The 20,604-nt window shown below is 35.1% G+C and overlaps 1 protein-coding gene across 2 annotated transcripts in view; it reads right to left on the reverse strand.

The window, feature by feature from the left end:
• Nucleotides 1-20,604, reverse strand: part of LOC143382559 (contactin-associated protein-like 3) — a 161,371-nt gene that overhangs the window by 37,476 nt on the left and 103,291 nt on the right. For both annotated transcript variants that reach the window (XM_076836723.2, XM_076836722.2), the window contains exons 11-13: nt 10,889-11,086; nt 7,047-7,203; nt 996-1,123 (exon numbers count right to left, since the gene is read on the reverse strand). In XM_076836723.2, coding sequence (XP_076692838.2) covers nt 996-1,123; nt 7,047-7,203; nt 10,889-11,086 — 483 coding nt within the window. The remainder of the gene's footprint in view (nt 1-995; nt 1,124-7,046; nt 7,204-10,888; nt 11,087-20,604) is intronic.

Genomic DNA, 20,604 nt, shown 5'->3' on the forward strand with positions numbered 1-20,604 from the left:
GGCTCTGCCCTTTCATTTTCTCATTATCTTCTGGATTTTAGGCATATCAGTACTCATCATAGTACTTGTACTTAGAACTTAGTAGGCATGTATAGGCTGAGCATACATAACCAAATAATCCAGGCTGAGCATACATAATCAAATAATCCGAAGTCTGAAATGAATGAAAATCAGAAACTTTGAGTATTGACAGAACAAGTAGAAAATTTCACCCTGACCTCATGTGGTAAGTTGCAGTTGAAATGCAGGTGAACTAAAAGTATTGTGTTAAATCAGTGCCATGTGCATAAGGTCATAAAAAGCATGAATGAATTTAGTGTTTAGACTTGGGATTCATTTACAAGATTTCTCATTATGCATATGCAAATATCCTCAAATCCCCCCGCCCCCCCCCAAAAAATCAAAACCAAAAACAAAACCTGAAATCTAAAATGATTTTAGATTTTAGGTCCCAAGAATTTTAGATAAGGGATCTAAAAGGAATAAAAGTTTGCTGCCTTAAAATCAGTAGGTGGGATAAGGTACAGAAAGTGCTGCCAAGCACAGTGGCACATATCTGTAATCGCAGAAGAATTGCAAATTTGAGGCCAGCCTCAGCAATTCAGGGAAACTCTCAGCAACTTGAGACCCTGTCTCAAAATAAAAAATAAAAAGGGCTGGGGACATGGCTTAGTGGTAAAGCACCCGTGGGTTCAGCCCCCAGACTGGGAAAAAAAAGAAAAGGTAAAGTTTGTTAACCAAGTGACAAATTATTTCAGATGATTTCATTAGTCTTTACATCTGTAGTGTTATTTAAATATAGCATAAAAGAGTCAGAACCCCAAAATAATATAATTTCTCTTTTTTCTCCATTATAATTATTTTTATTTTTTATAAGTTAATATATTCCTATGAAATACAGATTACTAAAACAGATACTCTTTTCATAAGCCCATGCAGTTAATTTCTCATAAAACATTACCATGCATTATTAGATCCCTCTGACTGCTACTTACTGTCCCCTCGGCAGAGCAGAGGCCCCAGGGTATAAGCTGCTTCAGAGTGTGGCCGGCCTGCATCTGTCATCATAACCTGAGTGACTGGCAGGTGCTCCTTATGGGAAAGGACTCCTGTGTCACTGGTCCTAGGAAATAAACACAACCATCTAAACTTTATTCTGAATAACATAAGAAATTATAGTTTTTTATTGCAGTTCAAGAGGTATTAAGCAAATTTGTAAATACATATAGCAGGGAAATCAAAATGCTTATCTTAACACTTAGAAGCATAAGCATTTATCTGAGGACAGGAGGTCACTGTTCATGCACCTGACCACTAAGAAGGAAGTGGACAGACTCATATATGATCATGGGTGCAGGTGTGAGGTTGCATTCTTAAAGCAATTAAGTGGCTCAGGATTCTGTCCAATTCAACCACTGTATAGAATTTAAATACAGAACTTATGCAAAAAAGAGCAATCTGCCTTCACAAACACAAACAAGACAAAAGATACTTGAATGACAAGATTTAGAATTTAAATCCTCATCATTTTATTACAATAGTTTCCATTTATCTGTAGTTTCACTTTCTGCAAATTCAGTTACTCACGGTCTGCCTTGTCGAAATATATTATTTGTTTTGACTCTTTCAAGGGAGAGAACCACATTTATTTAATTTTTATTACAGTATAGTGTTATAATTATTTATTATTATTAATATCTTACTGTGTCTAATTTATAAATTAAACTTTATCAAATATATATATATATATATATATATATATATATATATATATATATAATATACATGAAAAAGCCACATGTATGTATGTAAATAGTATACATACATCTATCTGTACCTATACTGTGTTCATTACTATCTGTGGTTTCAGGGATCTATTGGGGTCTTCAAGATATGGGGGGACTCTGTAGTAAAGCTTTAAAAAATTCCTATTGTGGTTATTAGGTATTTTCCTACTTGTTGACTCCATAAATTTAAAAACAAAAAATCATACTGACTCAAAACCAAGATGAAGGTAGGATATAACACTCTTAAAATTAACAGGAGGGATAGAAAGTGCTTTGTCAACCTTTATCACCATCCACTCATATAACAAACACTTATTCAACATTTTCTATCTACCAGGCTTTGTGTGTTGGGTATATGGACATAAAAAACATTATCAGTGCCCCTAGGTATTCTAGTGAATATCATAAATGTAAAGGCAACTATATTATTATTATGTAATGTAATAAGTGAGGAAACATTAATATCTATGTTTCCAATACAGAAAGGACTAGAAAAGGAGCCAGAGACCCTGGATGGTAAGCTGGCAATTAACAACTTCCCCTCTAGGTAAAATAAGATTTTTCTATACTTTTTAAGCTGTTCATACTTTTTATTGCAGACTTCAATTATATTTGCATTTATAATTTATGGACAAAAAAGCTTTTTGTCTAGTTTATATTTCTGATGTCTCATATCTGTGTAGAACTAGTAAGTTTTAATTCCTAACAGTTACAAAACTGGCACTTACTCCAGGATACACAAATTGAAGCTCAGAAAAATACCACTTTTGCAGGTAAAAAAAAAAAAAAAAGTCCAGGAATTTAACATGGTTCAACCTAATAGCTTTACAGAAATGAATCTGAATAATTTACTAATCATTCCAATTATATTTAGCTAACAAACATTCTTTTAAGATAGAAAAGTTAGAATTATTAAAACTTTTATTCTTTCTTAAAATTATTAATAAAGTAAATGGAAGTGCATATGGTGTTATGAAAAATAGAAGATAAATATCCTGAAATAAAAAAAAAACGGTTTTATTGAATCAATTCATTTCAAAGTATCAGACTAAATAAGTAAGCCCCTGTGGTTCCTGCTAAACAGAAGCACACAAGCAGATTATAACAAGCACATCAATGTCTGGTTTGTCATAAATCAGGCGGTCAGAAAGCTAGAAGGTACCACCACATTATTGGGGGAGTCAGTCTGGGAACTTATTTTATTACAACTCTAGGGATAACCTGGCAAATTAAATCCTGTGATTGCCATTTAAGAGGAAAAATGTATGTATTAGTTATTCATTGAGGATCCTTGAATACAGAGGAACCATTCAAAACTATGCTTTTCAATGTAAGAAAAACTACAACTTAATTCTGTCTTCAACATTAACAATGTACATACAGAATTCTGAAAATCCATAAGCAAATAATAATGCTTGAGGTATATATTAGAACAGATTTTATAACAGTTTTATTGTTTGTAAAGTACTTTGGTAACTGCGGGAGTTTTTAACAATTTTATTTAAAATTGTTCTCATTAGTACAGGGCATTCTCAACTGCTCATGTCTTATGCATGATACTAATTGTCATGGTCAGGAGACTCCTTAAAACATTCAGTAAAATAATTTCCAAACCCTTTTTTTTTATTTCTAATGCTCTATAAATAATTCTTACCATTCACTGTTTCAAAGGACTTATTTTTGGTGGTAAAATAGAACTTTGAGTATTTTGTGCTACTGAGAAAACTACAGGGGGAAAATGGTAGGTCAAGTTTCATAATTCACAATTTCATATTCACAATTATTCCAGTGAAAGAGGGGTGGGAACCACATAATTATCATCCAGAATTATAATAATCTGGCAGCGTGGCCTCTCCGTTGACTTTCACTCTTCCATCTGCACATCATTGAAATAAAGCTTCATGTTTGGTGTGTCAGGTCTTCCCACCTGGTTTCCATCTTCACCATAGTCCTAGTCCTAGCTTCTTGTTCCCCACTGTTAATAAGTTTAGAGTCATGTTGAAAAAATCATGAACAAATATTTGGCATTGGTTTGAAATCAAACCAAAAAAGCACTCGAGGGAGAGGTACCCAGTTTTCTCATGCATGGCAATAGAATCTTATTTCCATTAATTTTTTCTTCTTAAATTCTCATGATCAAGTTTATGTTATCTTTTCCATAAAAAACTTACATACTTTTAAAAAAATCTTTATTACAAGTTGTCATTCCTTTTGTTGATTTTGCAAATAGTTTTTATAACATTTCTTATGGTATCATGTTCTTTATAGGAATCCAGTTATTCTAAGATTCAGCAGCTTTATTACACTCCCATTAGTTTTAATAATTTTCTTTGATTTTTGCAATCATATTGTTTATTGCTTGTAAAGATTTTTTTTTTTTTATTTTTTTTTGCGGTGCTGGGGATTGAACCCAGGGTCTTGTGCATGCAAGGCAAGCAAGCACTCTACCAACTGAGCTATATCCCCAGCCCCCTGTAAATAATCTTTATTGAGTTGTTTCTAATCATTTGTTCTTTTGAATATGTATTTTTAATTTTTACTATTCACTTCTAACCAAGTTGCACAGAGAAACTATCCATATGGTACTAACTCTTGTAAAAATGTTTGATGTTTATAATCAGTTTGCAAAACTATGCCATAAGTGTTAGATAAAATGATGCATCCTTTAATTTTATGTGTATAACAAATCAAATTATTAATTTGGTTTCAAAATAGTCTGTCTTCTTACTAATTATTTTCCACCTGTTTTACCAATTACTAACAGATGTGCATTTCAACATTTTCCTATTGGGTAATTTGTGAATTTCTTCTTGCAATTCTTAGAATTCTGAGTTATTTTTATTACAAGTGTACTAGTTTAGAACTCTTGGTTCTTTCTGGTAAAATTTAAAAGTATGAACATCTTTGTCCAAAATTAGTTTTTTTAAAAAAAATCTTTATTTTGTTGATTTATTTTTATGTGGTGCTAAGGATCGAACCCAGTGCCTCACATGTGTGAGGCAAGTACACTGCCTCTGAGCCACAACCCCTGCCCCCAAAATTAGAGTTATTAAATTTGCTTACTTTTGTGTATATTTTCCTAGTAAATTTTTTTAAATATTCAGTTTCATTATTTCTGCATGTACAGATAAGATATGCTTGCTTTTTATTCAATTTGACATATCTAGATTTAAATGGACATTTTCGTCACACTCCTTGTGCATGACTATGATCTCACTCTGAATTTATTGTGTTGCTTGTTCTTTTTAAATCTCATTTGCTATCTTCTTTTTGATTAACTGAATTGCAAAATTGTTTTTTTTTTCTCCTTCCCTCCTTCTCTTTAGCATACCTGCCAACATCCCACCATGAGCTACAACCCCAACCTCCCCAGTTTTTTCTTTCTTTCCTCTACTGATTTGAATTTATTTGCTCTATATTTATTTTTTTAGAGATTACACCTAAAACTAATGCACACTGGGAGCAATTTAATGCTAATACCCCAAGTTCAAATTTCAATGATATTTTTACTTCTCAACATTCTTTTGGCTATTTTGTCAATTATGATCATCTTTGTTAATAGATCAGATGCCTGCTTTCTCATGTTTTAATTCCATGTAGCTGGATGTGAAATGTAGTTATATATAAAATAGTTACATGTTCCTGGTGTCTGGTATTTATTTGGGGGCCTCTGAGTTTACAAATTTCTTTTCTCAATATTTCTTTTTGCATCCGAGACTTTCCCTTTAAAAGGTCATTTTCTTTCTTTTTGAAAGCTGTTCTTCAGAACTTCCTCCTGTGGGGTGTGCTGGCGGTAAACTTCTCAGTATCTTATTGCCTGAGAGGATCTTCATTTTTATCACTCATTTTTGAAAATAGCAGCTGAGCAAAAATTTCGAGATGGATAGTAATTTTATTTCCAATTATGAAGAGCTTGTTGTGCTCCACAGTTCTTTCCTTTCAGAAGTCTTTCTTCCATATCTGCTTCATTCAACATTTTCTTTTTACATTTTCATTAATGTTCTTCAATTTCACCATAGTATGTCTAGATATGGATTTGCTTTTATTTATCCTGCTTGGTATGAAGTCTCTAGTCTGGAAATTTCTTAGCTATTTGGAATATTGCCTCTTCCTAATTATGTCCCATCTTCTTTAGAAACTTCAGCCAGACATACATTCTCTCTTCTCTGCACCCCTTTCAGGGTACCCAATTTGTTTCTCTCTGTGCTACAAGCCACGGTAATTTGGTTACATGTATTAATCATTTCACTAGTCTTCATATCACTTGTGTCCAATATTTGATCCAACAACTCTTAAAATTTTCAATAAAAACAATAATTTCATTTCCAAACATTTGTTTGGTTCTTTTGTAAATAGCAATTATCTCTATTAATAGTATTTGATTGTTTTCTCAACTCCATTGCTTATTTTTCAATCAGCTCAAACATTTATTTTACATTTCTAATTATACCCATTATCTGGGACATTTACATTTCCAATTCTCCCTTTGTGGTTTCTCTACCCTACCACTTTCCTTTGTGTTTTGTAATACTGGAGTGTGAGCTTATACTTCAAGGCATTTTATCTGTGAGAACCCTGTGATTCCTGAACTAAGGAGGAGGGCAGACCTGTAGTAAGAATATCTTGTAATTCTATGACAAGCTATTGGTGCTACCAACCTGTGGCCATGGTAATTTAATTTTGAAACCATCTTATATATTGCAATTAAAATTATGTATTGAATTCAAAATCTGTGTGAGGGTGTCTAGATATGAGTTTTCTATCTCATGTGCTAACTGGAAGATTTGTCCTTATTCACCTTTTCATTGGGTTTGAAGCCTTTTGAGACCTCTAACTGCAGGGAAAATTTAGAGTTCCATATGTTTTTTTCATGGAGCCAGGGCCTTTTCTGATTTTCCTCATGTGGCCATTTAAGAATTTAGGGGGTCAAATAACAACTCAAGATCAGCCATGGAAAATCAATTTAACTTTAAGAAGGCTGATATTGTACTTCCACTTAATGTGAAACAATCTGGTATTTCCATTTTGTTATATTAGAAAAATAAAACGGACATAATTATTCACAGATAAATGGAAAAAATCATTTTCATATTTTAGACCTTAGATGAATGACGTCACACACATCAAAACTTATTCTTTAACTTCTTAGGAAATTCTTTATTCTCCCTATTGTACTATTTTGTCTAATATTTGCCTAAGGTACACAGTTTAAGCAATTAAAAAATTACAGTTTGCACAGGGAAAGCATGTGGAAATCACCATTCATCCTGGTCAGTATCACAGTTGCAGTGATATTGAGAATCAATGCAGTTCCCCTCTAATCCACAAGTACACTTTTGAGCATCAGGCAGAGAACCTCCCCAGTAAGTGTGTGTTTCATTGGTTCTTCCAACCCACCAGCTCACTGGGGTTCCATCTGAAAGACAAGTATGAGAAAGGTGACACCTACTTTGCCCCCCACTACCTGCCTCCCCATATCATTCCTTTATTCCCCTCTATGTTAAAAATAGACTATTTTAGAAGTGATAACATTTTTAATTCTACAAGAGGATAATTTTTAAAGGACTCCTGAATGTTTTAAAAAATTAATATCGAGAATTATTACTAATTATACATTATTATTTTATACATTGAACCTAAAATCTATTTGAGATACTAAACTGCCATGAAAGAATTTGTTATACAAAATATGGTTTCTTTTACTATTTTAATTAAAGTAACACTGATACTTCCTATTGTGTGTTAAAAATTCCTTAGAGACACGTTTGTGCTTTTTCTTCTACTAAATGGCTTGGCTCTTAATTTGGAAACTGTAGAGATTCACCTTCATGCTTGAGGTGAATTTTGGGTTCAGAACAACTCTGAGCCAATTATATCTCAGTCCTCCAGTACCACTTGCTCAGAGCCACCATAACTCAGCCACAGAGTTGGAGGCCACCTCAACTCTAAGGGGGCTCATCTTGATGCTAAGTCCAGGTGAGGGTGAGAGTGAGGTGACTAGAAAGTGGGTGGTATGCAAGTGGGGAGGGGCACTTTCCCCTCCATAGAGAAGCAGGACCAGAGGGAAAATGGAAGTAACAGTAAATCAGTTGCAAAGATGCTTGTCATTTTCAGCATGCTCTTTCAAACCCATCAGCTGTCACCACTGGTTCACTACTGAGAATCTGAAATGGGACCTTTGTTCTCCCTAACTCAGAAGCAGCACGATGGCTCCCTGTTAGAGGAGCCCTCTGCTTCTGCTGACAACATCTTAGCTTGCAAACATACTAACTGCATTCATCATCACTCAACCCTGAACCAGTGGTTGAGGCATGTGCAAGTGTTGCAAACTTATCTCTAGGGAGCAGAACTTTTAACAGATATTTGATAGATGTGTTCAAAATTCCACTTTAAAAAACAATTATTCAACATTCATTCTTTCACAGATTAACAACAAAAAAACCATATATATATATATATGAACAATTTTGTGTTTGCATTGGAGTTTATAATTCTATTCATAAATTAGGAACAAAAGAATGTTTTTAAAAGTACAGAATGTCAGAATGTCTTTGGCTCCATTCAAGATTTATTTGAGTGACCAAGAGAATTTGTATAGGGAATGATTTAAAAAGACATCAAAAGGAATCAGAGACTGAAATGAAGAGGAATAAGTAAGGAATCAATGGACAAAGTATATTGTTCTACTTCTTCAAGTATTTTGGCCACAGGTACAATTGTCAATCACCTTAGTATTCATTCACAATGTGGTAACTGAATACTTTCCCACAGCATCAACACTGTCACACTTCCTTTTTAGCCACCCATGGTTGTATCCTTTGAAACTTTCTAATACAAAGACCTGGAAGATGCTAGAAGACAAAAAGTGTCTTTATAACACTGACATTCCCTATTTTGGCGGGGGATGAGGAGGGGTAGCGGGGAATAAACTCAGGGGCACTCAACCACTGAGCCACATCCCCAGCCCTATTTGGTACTGTACCTAGAGACAGGGTCTTGCTTCTTTGCTTAGTGCCTTGCTTTTGCTGAGGCTGGCTTTGAATTTCTGATCCTCCTTCCTTAGCCTCCTGAGCCATTTCCCAGTGGCATGTGCTACTGCACCAGGCTGACACTCCCTATTGTGTGTTAAAAATTGCTTAGAGACACATGTTTATTCTTTTTTTTTTCCCTTCTTTTTCCCCTATGACATGGCTTGGCTCTTTATTTGGAACTGAGAAGACTCACCTTCTTGGTGCCTAACCTTTCCTTCCAGGTAAGTTGCAAAACCAAACACAAAAATACTACTAAACTATGGCCCATCTTCCTGTTCCCGAGTCTCTACTTACGATTAATCGAGGTATAGGTTCCTAATACTTTCTGAGAATTTGTTTCATAAAAGTTTCTGGAAATGAAATGGATCTGTATCTTGAATGCCATTTGCCCCTCTAACCTGATGCTATTTGCTCCCCCTATTGAAGTTTTTCTTGTTATTCTCACTCTGCAGCATTCTAAGGAAGGCTTTAGTTGAAGGCTTTGGTTGGCATTACACCTTCTGCCCAAGGGCAACATCCATGTTCTGCATACCTATTTGCATTGATTGATGACACAAAGTCAATTAGTGTAATGATTTGAATGAACTGGGCTATGCTAGCTGCCTATATCTCTCTCTGGTTTAAAGCTTTTGAACATACATGGGTCTGTAATTGAATTTGTCTGAATTAAGTGTCTACTGAAAATTCTCCAGAGACAGCATGTAAGAAATTCACAAATTTTGAGTATCTATATTGTATTTCTTTTATTTTCTTTAGAAAGTGTTTAATAAGTTTAAAATTCCTTTCTCTGTCCTTCTTTTGTCCTAAGCCCAATAAAACACTTATTTGTGTCACTCTTGTTGTTTGACATATTTATATGGAAAGGCAACAATCAAATAAACATGTGCAGATCACTAGAAACACACCACCCCTTCAGGTAGAAATTCTTTACTATCTAGGCAATTCTCCACTTCTGGAATAGACCATATGTTGGGAATACATGAGTTTTACTCTCAGACTCACTGGGTGATTTTTTTTTTTCTGATTGTTATTGGTTAACTAACAGTCAAAAAAAAAAAAAAAAAAAAAAAAACAACAACAATAAAAACCCCACTACTTCATTTGCCTCATTTTCTCTAGTTAAATGGCCCAACTTTGATTGTTTTATGTCACTGATTTAATCTCTAGGAACTGACTTTCTCATCCTTCTGGTAATATACAATCTTAGTTCAGTGATCTATATGGTAGCAATGGACTAACAATAAGTACTAGGCCTCCTAGCTCTAACTATAAATCCAATACACTACAGAGCTGTGAGTAAATAGTATTTATTTCACATGCTTTATAGATGCTGCACTACTAAGTCTTAGAGAGATGAATGTCTTAGCTCTATAGATTCAGAAATATTAAAGAATAGTTCAAACACACAGATGCTGAGTGACAGACTTGAAACATGACCTCAGAGAATTCTGCCTACCACTCCCCAGCATGCCTGATCAGAGAAGGCAGACCAGCCTCCAGAAAACCAAAGAAGTTTCATGAAGGCAGCAGGGTTGGACATATTCACAAACTGAATGGCTTCAAAGGGAGAAGATATAAAACCCATAACAGAATTTTCCAGTGTGGATTAAAAATAAATAATCAGCCATCAGCAGAATTACTTTGAGTCCTAAAAGAACTGTAGGACACCAACTCTTTTCTCTAATTAGCAATTATCCAAGATACTAGTTGCATTCAGTCTGAGAGAGAATCTCATGGAATAATCACCTTCAAATAAGTAAGCCATACTGTTAGCAATCTTCTGAGATAAAACACAGTGAGGCAATGCTGCCCCTCATAATGTATGAACAAGGGCCTCATCAGAACATCTTTATTGCTCAGTTGCCCAAGTGAGCCTGGGAAGAGACTTCAGACCACTCAAGCTTTCAGCAAAGAAGAGCAACTACTGCCTTGGCTCTTTGTCCCCAGGGAGAAGTATCTTTGTACTTTCCAGGCTGTGACTGTGGTGCTGTGGATACAGGAGTCTCATGAATCTACACCTCCTTGCTGCCAGCTCCTGGGAACTAAAGTCTGCAATGGCTGATGACTTACCAAGGTGAGCTGAAAGCCTTGACTTCCTGCAGTGGAAAGCCAGCTCCTGTTGGCAGTGGTCCGCCTGGTCAATTAGGGCCTGGAGTTGGTCCATGCTGGCCATGTACTTGAAAATCACAGGCTGTGGGCTTTCTCCATGAGAGCTTTTGACTCTGGCCAGGTGGGAGCCATTGTGCTGCACTGAAGTCCATGCAGAGTCTTGTGGGCAGAAAGGGGTTGGGAGGGAGAAAGCAGAACTTGACTAGGCTGAAATACCTGAAATGAGTATGAACATCAGAAGCATCTCTTATCTGAATTAAGGTTTTTTAATCATCAGATCTCTTTGAGATTAAGAACAGCATAATTGGAATTCTTAAGATATCAGTATTAAAATTTGAAGTTTTATTGAAATTTACATTACTGTGTATTTGCAGGAATTATCTTTGGTGAAATCTGTTTGACAATTTAGTCAACATTGCTAAAAGGTTCACTTGTGAATTTCTGTGATATAATACCACAAGTTATAAATATTTATCTTTTAAATTCTAATTTGTTATATATTATATAACAGAAGAATACATTATAATTCATATTATACATATAGAGCACAGTTTTTTATATCTCTGGTTGTACACAAAATAGTCACATTATTCATGTCTTCGAAGATACGTGTACTTAGGGTAATGATGTTCATCTCATTCCACTGTCTTTCCTACTCCCATGCCCCCTCCCTTCCCCTCCCTCCCTTCTCCTCCCTCCCTTTGCTCTATTTAGAGTTTGTCTAATTCTCCCACGCTCCCCCACAACCCCATTATGAATCAGCATCCTTACATCAAATAAAACATTTGGCATTTGTTTTTTTGGGGACTAACTTCACTTAGCATTATATTCTCCAACCCCATCCATTTACCTGCAAATGCCAAGATATTATCATTTTAAGAAGCATAATCTTTTCCAGATCAAATATCCAAGTACCTTTTTCTTAGAAAAATCAAATGTTTGTATAACAGACACATCTGTGGAAGAAAAAGTCTATATAACAATGAAAAATAAAATAAAATCAATCTTTTGAGGTGTCGGGGATTAAACTCAGGGTTTTGTGTATGCTAGAAAAGTGTTTTACCACTGAGCTACAGTCCCAACCCTAAAATAAATATTTTTGATTAAAACTGACTAATATGGCATCAGCAACTCATTCTGTGGTCAACACTAAAATACACAAGACATTTGAACATCTAGTATACCTATTCCTGGTAATAACCACAGTGATACCAATGTCAGCTGACAAATTCTGACATATTTCTGTTACATTACCTATTTTTTAATGAAGGAAATTAGAAAAAATGAAAATACATTCCAAAATGTTTATGGAAGAAAAAACTTTTGACTTCTCTCACTTTCTCCCCCAATTCACCTTACATCATAAAGGTATAAAAGCTTACTTCAATGGTATAAAGCCGACTTGAAGTTGCCTTAACTCTATAACATCAAGTCACATAATCACTTCTGTATAATGTGAACTTGATAAAATGATGAGTTTCTCTCTATATATAGAAAAATTCCAAGTTATTGAAGACACAAAACAGCTGTATACAGAGTTTATTTTTATTCTCTTTAATGGCTGCTACACGAACAAGATTTAAAAATCAAAACAAAAGGAACCCCCTGAGAAGTCCCCATAGGACCCTGCCCCTGCTGTGAAGACCTACTACCTTGCTTATCTTCCATACCATGTAGCAAGGGACAAATCTGACAGCCACACTGCTGTTAATAGGTCTGAAATGCAGCAGATACAAACAGAAATCCAAGAACTCCAGGGTCAGGGGAAAGAACTTTGGCTCAAAGCCTGTGAAAAGCAAGGTCACAAAATATCCAAAAACTAGCAAGAACTAGAACAAACTGTGAACTGGCAGGACTAAAGTCCATTTTATATTCAATGGCATTAGAATAAAAGACTTAAAAGGTCATCACCCTCTCTGTGGGCTAAAGGAGGCTCTGAGCATTCCTAAAGCCACTTGAATTCCATAGTTTGTTTTTTTCCCCTTTAATTGTGTTTTCACTGGGCAATTTGTATTTCAACATATTCATGAAAAATTATATAAATGAGGTGGCATTTACTTTCTGTAATTATCTAGTCTACCATAAGAAGGATTTAACACTGTAAAAGAAAATAGGTAGAAGACTGTGTAAGGCTTGGGAGCTCATCAATTACAATGCCATACTATCATTTATTTTCATGGTTTATGAAATAAAGATAAACGATGTGCCTTAACAGTTCTTATAGGCTAGTGGTCAGTGTGATAAATTTATGGTCTTGCATCATTAAAACATAACAAAAGAAATCTCTTCCTTCATGTACAAAAGACTCGACGATTGAAAATAATCTCTCAAACTATTCTTCTAAAAAAAAAGAATCATAATTTAAATGATTGCTCTTTATAGTGAGATTTATTTAAAAGGTCCCAAGTAAAAACACCAGGTTTCTCTAACATTTCACAACAAATAACTTTCACGAATCTCAAAAATTATTACCTATAAGAGAACTTGGAGTTCACATAATATGATTTAGTTTTCAAGGATGAGGAAACAGACAAAAGAATTTAAGAGAACACCACTTTGAAACAATAAATAGCTGCTCTGTAGTCTGAGTAGCCAGATAGAACTGAAGAAATTAATTTTAACTGTGGGCAAATTTTAAAAGAAGTTTTGAACTATCACAAGAAAACATGTTCCTCCAACTTGCTGGAACCCCTTTCACCTGCACTCATAGAGGGTGACCACTGGCAGCACCTAGTCCACCCTCTAAAGTTCAGGCAAATAAACATGCAGCTAAATTAACTTGATGGTTTGGTTTGATTAAGCCTGATACAAACAACAACACTGACACTATATTATACAATATCCCTTGGTTTCTGTTTATTTTGCTAAAATATGTCTGCTTTCCAATTTTTGAAACTATCAACAGAGTAATACACCTTTGAGCTATATAAGGAACATTTACAGGAAAAAAAAATTGTCTTGATGACTAAGAACCATGTTTACTTTACACATTCAAGTATGCAAATATCCTAAGCACATCTGCTATGTTCATGTCCACCTCTCCAAAAAGAAGAAAGAGCTCATTAAGAAAAAATCAGATGCATTTAAAATTAATAGATCTGTCACTCATGGAAATTGATTCTGTCACTTTGTAAACTGAGTCAAGAGAAGATGCCTAAAAGAGAAGTCCAATACATGTCTACACACCACCTCTTTGGAGATGAAGCCAGCTGCCTACATTTCCCCTAATGAGGAACGGGTGTACAAATTCAGAGAAGACTAGGACAGCAATGTGTCTACATGAAGTAACTTGTAACATTATATCTTCAGATAAAGAACTGTTCAAAAAAATTACACTCAGTATCATGAATAAGGACACATTTTAAAATCACTAGAAGCCACCCTGAATGTACAAGGAAAGTTGGTCACTGTATTGTGCCTCTGAGAAGTGAAGCCCCATGACAGCTTTCTCCAAAGTTCTTCCACTATCTTCCTATTCAGAGAGAAACACAGGTTAGAGATGGCTGTTATCTTTTATTAGGTCCAACTCTCTTACTTTACAGATGAGTAAATGGAGGCCTAGAAAAATTTACTTGCGCAACTTCATGAAATGATTCAACTTCACCACACATTTCTGGGCAACTTAGTGCTAGTCACCAAACTTTCTGAATTAGTAAAGATGTTCAAAGATGGTGGAGGTCTGAGGGCTTCCTAGGTACCTTCTAAACTAAACCCTATCCTGTATTTCATATGATAAAACTCCAGTAGAAAACAGAACAACAGAACTACATCATGGATATTCATGTTCACATGTAAGACATTGGCCAACCCATTCCTGTCTCTGCCCTAAATCTCAGAGTTACTGGGCCCCACCACATTGTCCATTTGTCAAAGCCAAGGATGATTTGGTATCTGTGCCTTACTGCGTTGAAGGGCTATCAGCTCTAAGTGATAGTTTTCAGGCTCCTAGTGATGGCCTTCAGAGCCCAGCTCAGACCCCAGAGTCCTGGGAAAGCCCAGGGTGTCATGGCTCCACAAATGTGGGTCCTTTTGATCAGTATTTATATTAGGGGACTGTCCTTCTTGTTGTGGAGTCTTGGGATTTTCCATGATTTACCTGAATATTTTCAACACAGGAAGATTCAGTGAGATGTACCTAGATCCCTACCACTCCACAGCATCAACAGCTCTCTCCTGAAAGTTCACTTAAAAAGATTTCTGGGGCTGGGGATGTGGCTCAAGCGGTAGTGCGCTCGGTTGGCATGCACGGGTCACTGGGTTCAATCCTCAGCACCACAAAAAAATAAAATAAAGATGCTGTGTCCACCCAAAATTAAAAAATAAATATTAAAAAATTTTCTTTCTAAAAAAAAAAAAAAAGATTTCTGTTCTTCACAGCCTCATTCCCATGACATTGAAAGGGGTGTCATTTCAGTTTCTAAGTCACATCAAACAAAATTATGGGTGTCTGTCTGCTCATCCATACATGTGGTTGCCACTGTCACACTAGAAGGACTTCTGCTCTCTTGAGACAACTCATATAGGAGCTTGTTCTCTTTCCAGGCCTGGCATATTCCAAATGCTCATTTAACATGAGATGGTATTATTAGTGTCTCCCTTTGGATTTCAACCTACCACATGGCACTATAGCAAAATCATTTGTTCATAGAGAACATTGTGTATACACTTATAAAATTAGATATAGACAGAATACTATGCCATCATCAATAAAAAGTATGCATTATTATCTATCATCTTGGAAAAGAAAAAAAAAATGAATTTCTCTGAGCCTCAATTTTTATGTTTAGTAAATGAAGAGACTGGGTCAAGAGGTGTCTAAGACTTAAAGTTATTATTCTAGACATGTTAGACTATTAAGGTAACTCTCAGGCAGGCTGTTGACCTAGCCAGGTTCTTAGCATTTGTATTTTTATTGTTCATCAAATCTCATTTCATGGTAAGGCTGTTGCATTTTGTTTGTTGGAAGAAAGAACAGCAAAATAAACTTCCCTGCAGCATTTGCATTTCTCCCCTCTGGGTACAGTTTAAGGGACCTGCTGTGGCATTTCCCTTCTGAAGACATACTGGCATGCCTGTTTAGGAACTACTGTTAGAAGCTACAGAAATCCAGCCAGAGTAAGCTGCCCCAAATAGGAGAGGGAAGGGCTCTTTCCAGGCAAATGCCAGTATAAAAGAGATGTGGGGTACAGGACAATCATTATTCTTTCTTTACTATGTTTTTAATTCCTCACATTTCAACATTACAGAATCTGTAAAACAAGTAACATTTGCAAACAAAACACAATGAATGTTCAATGATGCTATGCATATTGCCAATCTCAATTTTTGTGATGAAAAAAGAGAGCACGGAAACAACCAGGACACTGTCCAAGCAATGAAAATATCTGTTGCAGCAAAAGTGCCTTCACCAGCAGTTTAATTGTGACTGCACCCACACTCAGGGCCTCTGTTAACAAATTTCCTATAGCAAAGCTTGTATGAACATAGCAAATACAAAAATGTATAGTATTCTTGAAGTGTTTGAGTTAAATGAATTAACAGGTGTTCACCTCACTTGACTGAAGGTCTAGGAGAGAAGTTTATTTTTATTTTCTTCCTCAAACAGCACAGTATCTGGGAATTAATGTATAAATTAAACTTGTGGAATGATTAAATGAATATATGAATCAAATGGAGGATTAAAAATGGAGCTGTTTGATTAAGTAGAGAAGGGAATTCTAGCAAGAAGATAGAGGTGAAAGAAACAAAAAAAAATTGTAAAAATAAACAAATGTAAAAAGTACAGCAGAAAGTCTAACACCACTCATCCTATAGGTTTAAAAAAAACTATAATGTAAATTGTATGTGAGACAGTTGAGCTGACTCCTCTTTGCTACACAATTACCCAAATCCTAATCCTTATCTGCAGTTTCACTTTTTAGGATTTCAGTTACCTGTGGTCTGAAAATACTGAATGGAAAATTCCAGAAATAAATAATCTATACTTTAAGTTGTGCTTCATTCTTAGTAATATGATGAAATCCCATGCCATCCTATTCCATCCTGCTTGAGACATGATTCTTCCCTCTGTTCAGAGTGTCTACACTAGTCATTTAGTAGCCATCTTGAATATCAGATCAACTGTCATGGTGTCACAGTGCTTGTATTCAAATAATCCTTACTTTACTTAATAATGACTCTTAAGTGAATGAATAGTGAAGTTTACAATTCAGATATGCCAAAGTCATGAAGTGAAAAAGATGAGAGCACAATATTTTGAGAGAGACTACATTCTCATAGCTTTTATTATAATATATTGTTTCATTTTATTAGTTATTGTGATTAATTTCTTTCCATGCCTAATTTATAAATTAAACTTTGCCACAGGTATATATTCATGGGGAAAAAATAGCATGTGTATAGGTTTGGTACTATCCACTATGTCAGGTATCCAACAGGGAGCTCAGAATGTATCCCTGTAGGTAAAGAGAGAATACTTACTATCATGCTGAAGGACTAGCAAACTCCATTATAGAATAACAGCTGTTTAAGAAACACTTCACCTTGGTTTTCATAAGGGTGACTTAATGGGAGCTAAAAATGAAGTGTCTGTTCAGCTCCTTAGCCCATTTATTGTTTGGGTGTTTTTTTGTTTTGTTTTTTTTTTTGTGTGTGTGTGTGTGTGTGTTAAGTTTTTTGAGTTCTTTATATATCCTGGAGATTAGTGTTCTATCTGATGTGTGTGTAGCAAAAATGTGCTCCCAAAATGTAGACTCTCTCTTCACCTCATTGTTCCTTTTGCTAAGAAGCTTTTTAGTTTAGATCCGTCCCATTTATTGATTCTTGATTTTATTTCTTCAGCTCTAGGAGTCTAGATAAGGAAGTTGGGGCCTAATCTGACACTTCTCAGAAGAAGAAATACAATCAATCAACAAATATATATATGAAAAATATATGAAAAAATGTTCAACATCTCTAGCGATTAGAGAAATGCAAATAAAAACTACTTTAAGATTTCATCTCACTCCAGTCCGATGGCAGCTATTAAGAATATAAACAACAATAAATGTTGGTGAGGATGTGGGGGAAAAGGAACAATCATACACTGCTGGTGGGACTGCTAACTGGTGCAACCAATCTAGAAAACTTGGAATGGAACCACCATTTGAGCCAGCTATCCCACTCCTCAGTCTATACCCTAAAGACTTAAAAATAGCATACTATATTAATACAGCCACTTCAATGTTTATAGCCACACAAACCACAATTGCTAAACTGTGGAAGCAATCTAGATGCTCTTCAATAGATGAATGGACAAAGAAACTGTGGTACATATATACAATTGAATATTGCTCAGCATTAAAAGAGAATAAAATTGTAGCATTTGCAGGTAAATTGATGGAGTCAGAGAATATCATGCAAAATGAAATAAGCCAATCTCAAAAAAACATGGGCTGAATGTTTTCTTTGATAAGTGGATGCTAATCCATATGGGGGAAGTGCATGGGATAAGTGGAGGAACTTTGGATGGAGCAAAGGGGAGTAGGGGACAAAGGGGTAGAAAAGACTGTAGACTGAAATGGACATTATTACCATAGATACATGCATGATTATACGAATGGTGTGATTCTACTTCATGCACAACCTGAGAAGTGAAAAATTCTGCTCCATTTGTATACAGTGAATCAAAGAACTTTCTATTGTCATGTATACCTGAATAGAACTAAAAAGAAAAGAAAAAAGAATAAGAAGTGCTAGATTACTTGCACATTGAAGGGATCAGAATCTGAAAATGGGAAGGCAGGGTTGCCCCTGGCTTCTCCACTGAGCTCCCCATCTGATTCCCCTAAACCCAGAGTTGAATCACTGCCTTAACTCCAGTCCATTTCTTTCCTGTGACACTGTTCTCATGAGGCAACATCTGATAACCTGAGTGTCTGAGCACCTAACAGCTACACTGTGTTTAGGGCAGGCATTGCTGACAGTACCATTGGAAACCACATTTCTCATCAAAAAAATGAGATTCCATTTTTTTCTTAGAAAGGGAATCAATCTGTCAACATACTTTCATCAGCAGTCCTTTCAGACTAGTTTACTTTTTGTTTTGACTTGGTTGTTTGTAATAAAGGTATGAAAACACACAGAATATGTCTTTTTCAAAAGGCACCAGATTTTTAGAGATTATTACCAAGAATATAATTTTAGTCATTAGTTCAAAATTTTGGGATTTTTTTTTGCATATTTTTCTAAGTGTTAGTGCCTATTTCTAATAACTAGAGTATATTTAATTGTCCACAGGGATTTTAGCATCCTTGAGAAGGTAAGCTTTGCACAATGGAATCCTTTCCAAGCTTTGAGAACAGGTATTTAGTTCTCCCATTTTCAACAGCTAGATTGTCAAAGGGCACCTCATGTGACTCATCCACAATACTGAATATTAAGGACAATTTAGCTGTAGCTTTTCTCCTTCTTTGCATTTTCCATGGGAAAATTCTGCATTTTAAAAACTTTAAATTAAGTACTTTGTTGCATAGTTTCTGGAGATATTTATTGGTCTTTGGGTTGGCCTTTGTGCTCATTTATCAATAGCACACTGCTTTCCTTTTGGCTTTAAGTTTAATAAAAGTCTTAATATTTAGTATTATTTGGAAATCTTTGCTGAAACATTTCTAACTCTTGTTCATGGTCCTGTTTTTTGTTTTTGTTTTTCTTTGTGTTCCCTGATCCACCTGATGTTTCATCTCAAATCTAATTAATGGCTTAGAAATTTTTTTCTCATTACATGCAAAAACATACTAATTTCTGAATTTTTTAAAAATATAAGAATTAGGTAATGAGAAATTTCCATGAAAACATTATGCAGAAGGCATTAGGAAACAATAATCTATACTTAATGTTTGTCCATTTGTAATATAATGTGAAAATACCATAGTTTTCTTTGAAAATAAAAATTTGTGCAACAATATTTGGTCACTAAATTATTGTTCATATTACTTGGTCTCTACATACATATACACATGCCTTGAAATTCTTAAGATTTTCAGAGATGAAATTTAGAAAATTAATGCTAATTGCATCATATGATTAGTCACTGCCAAAATGTTCAGACTTTGTTTTACCTATGAAGAGGTAGTAGGTATAAAAACTACATCAGGATTTTTTAAGCTACTTGAAACCTTCATAAATTAACCCATGGATAATTCCTTCCTTGTGGAAGTTACAACTTTATCAAGAGAGTATCTAGTAGTAATAACAGGGATACCAAATTATAGCTAAGTCATAATTACCTTAGTATCATCTAGAGTTGATATTTTTCTGAACATTATTTCAGATGTGTAGGGTCAAGTTATGCAGAGATTGAAGTACCTGTTTCTATACCATTAGGGTAATACAGAAACATTTCTCTAAAGGAGGGCTGTCCCTTTTGGTTCGTGAAATGATGTTGAGGAGGAAAGCTTATGCACAGACACAGTTACAAAGGAATGGACAGTGCTGTATGTTCAGAGAGGCCATGGCTCACATCAATAAGTTAGGGTAGTTATCATCCACTAGACTTGATTTTTTGAGCTCCTATACTTGCAGGAGCATATGTCACATAGAAAGAGTCAAGGATTTATTTACAATATGTATTTATTGTTATCTACCACAATTATTTTAAAACTGATTTTCTAGGTAAAGAAGCTATTCCTTACACATTG

This window comes from Callospermophilus lateralis, chromosome 17 (assembly GCF_048772815.1).
Source record: "Callospermophilus lateralis isolate mCalLat2 chromosome 17, mCalLat2.hap1, whole genome shotgun sequence".
Taxonomy (NCBI): Eukaryota; Metazoa; Chordata; class Mammalia; order Rodentia; family Sciuridae; genus Callospermophilus; species Callospermophilus lateralis.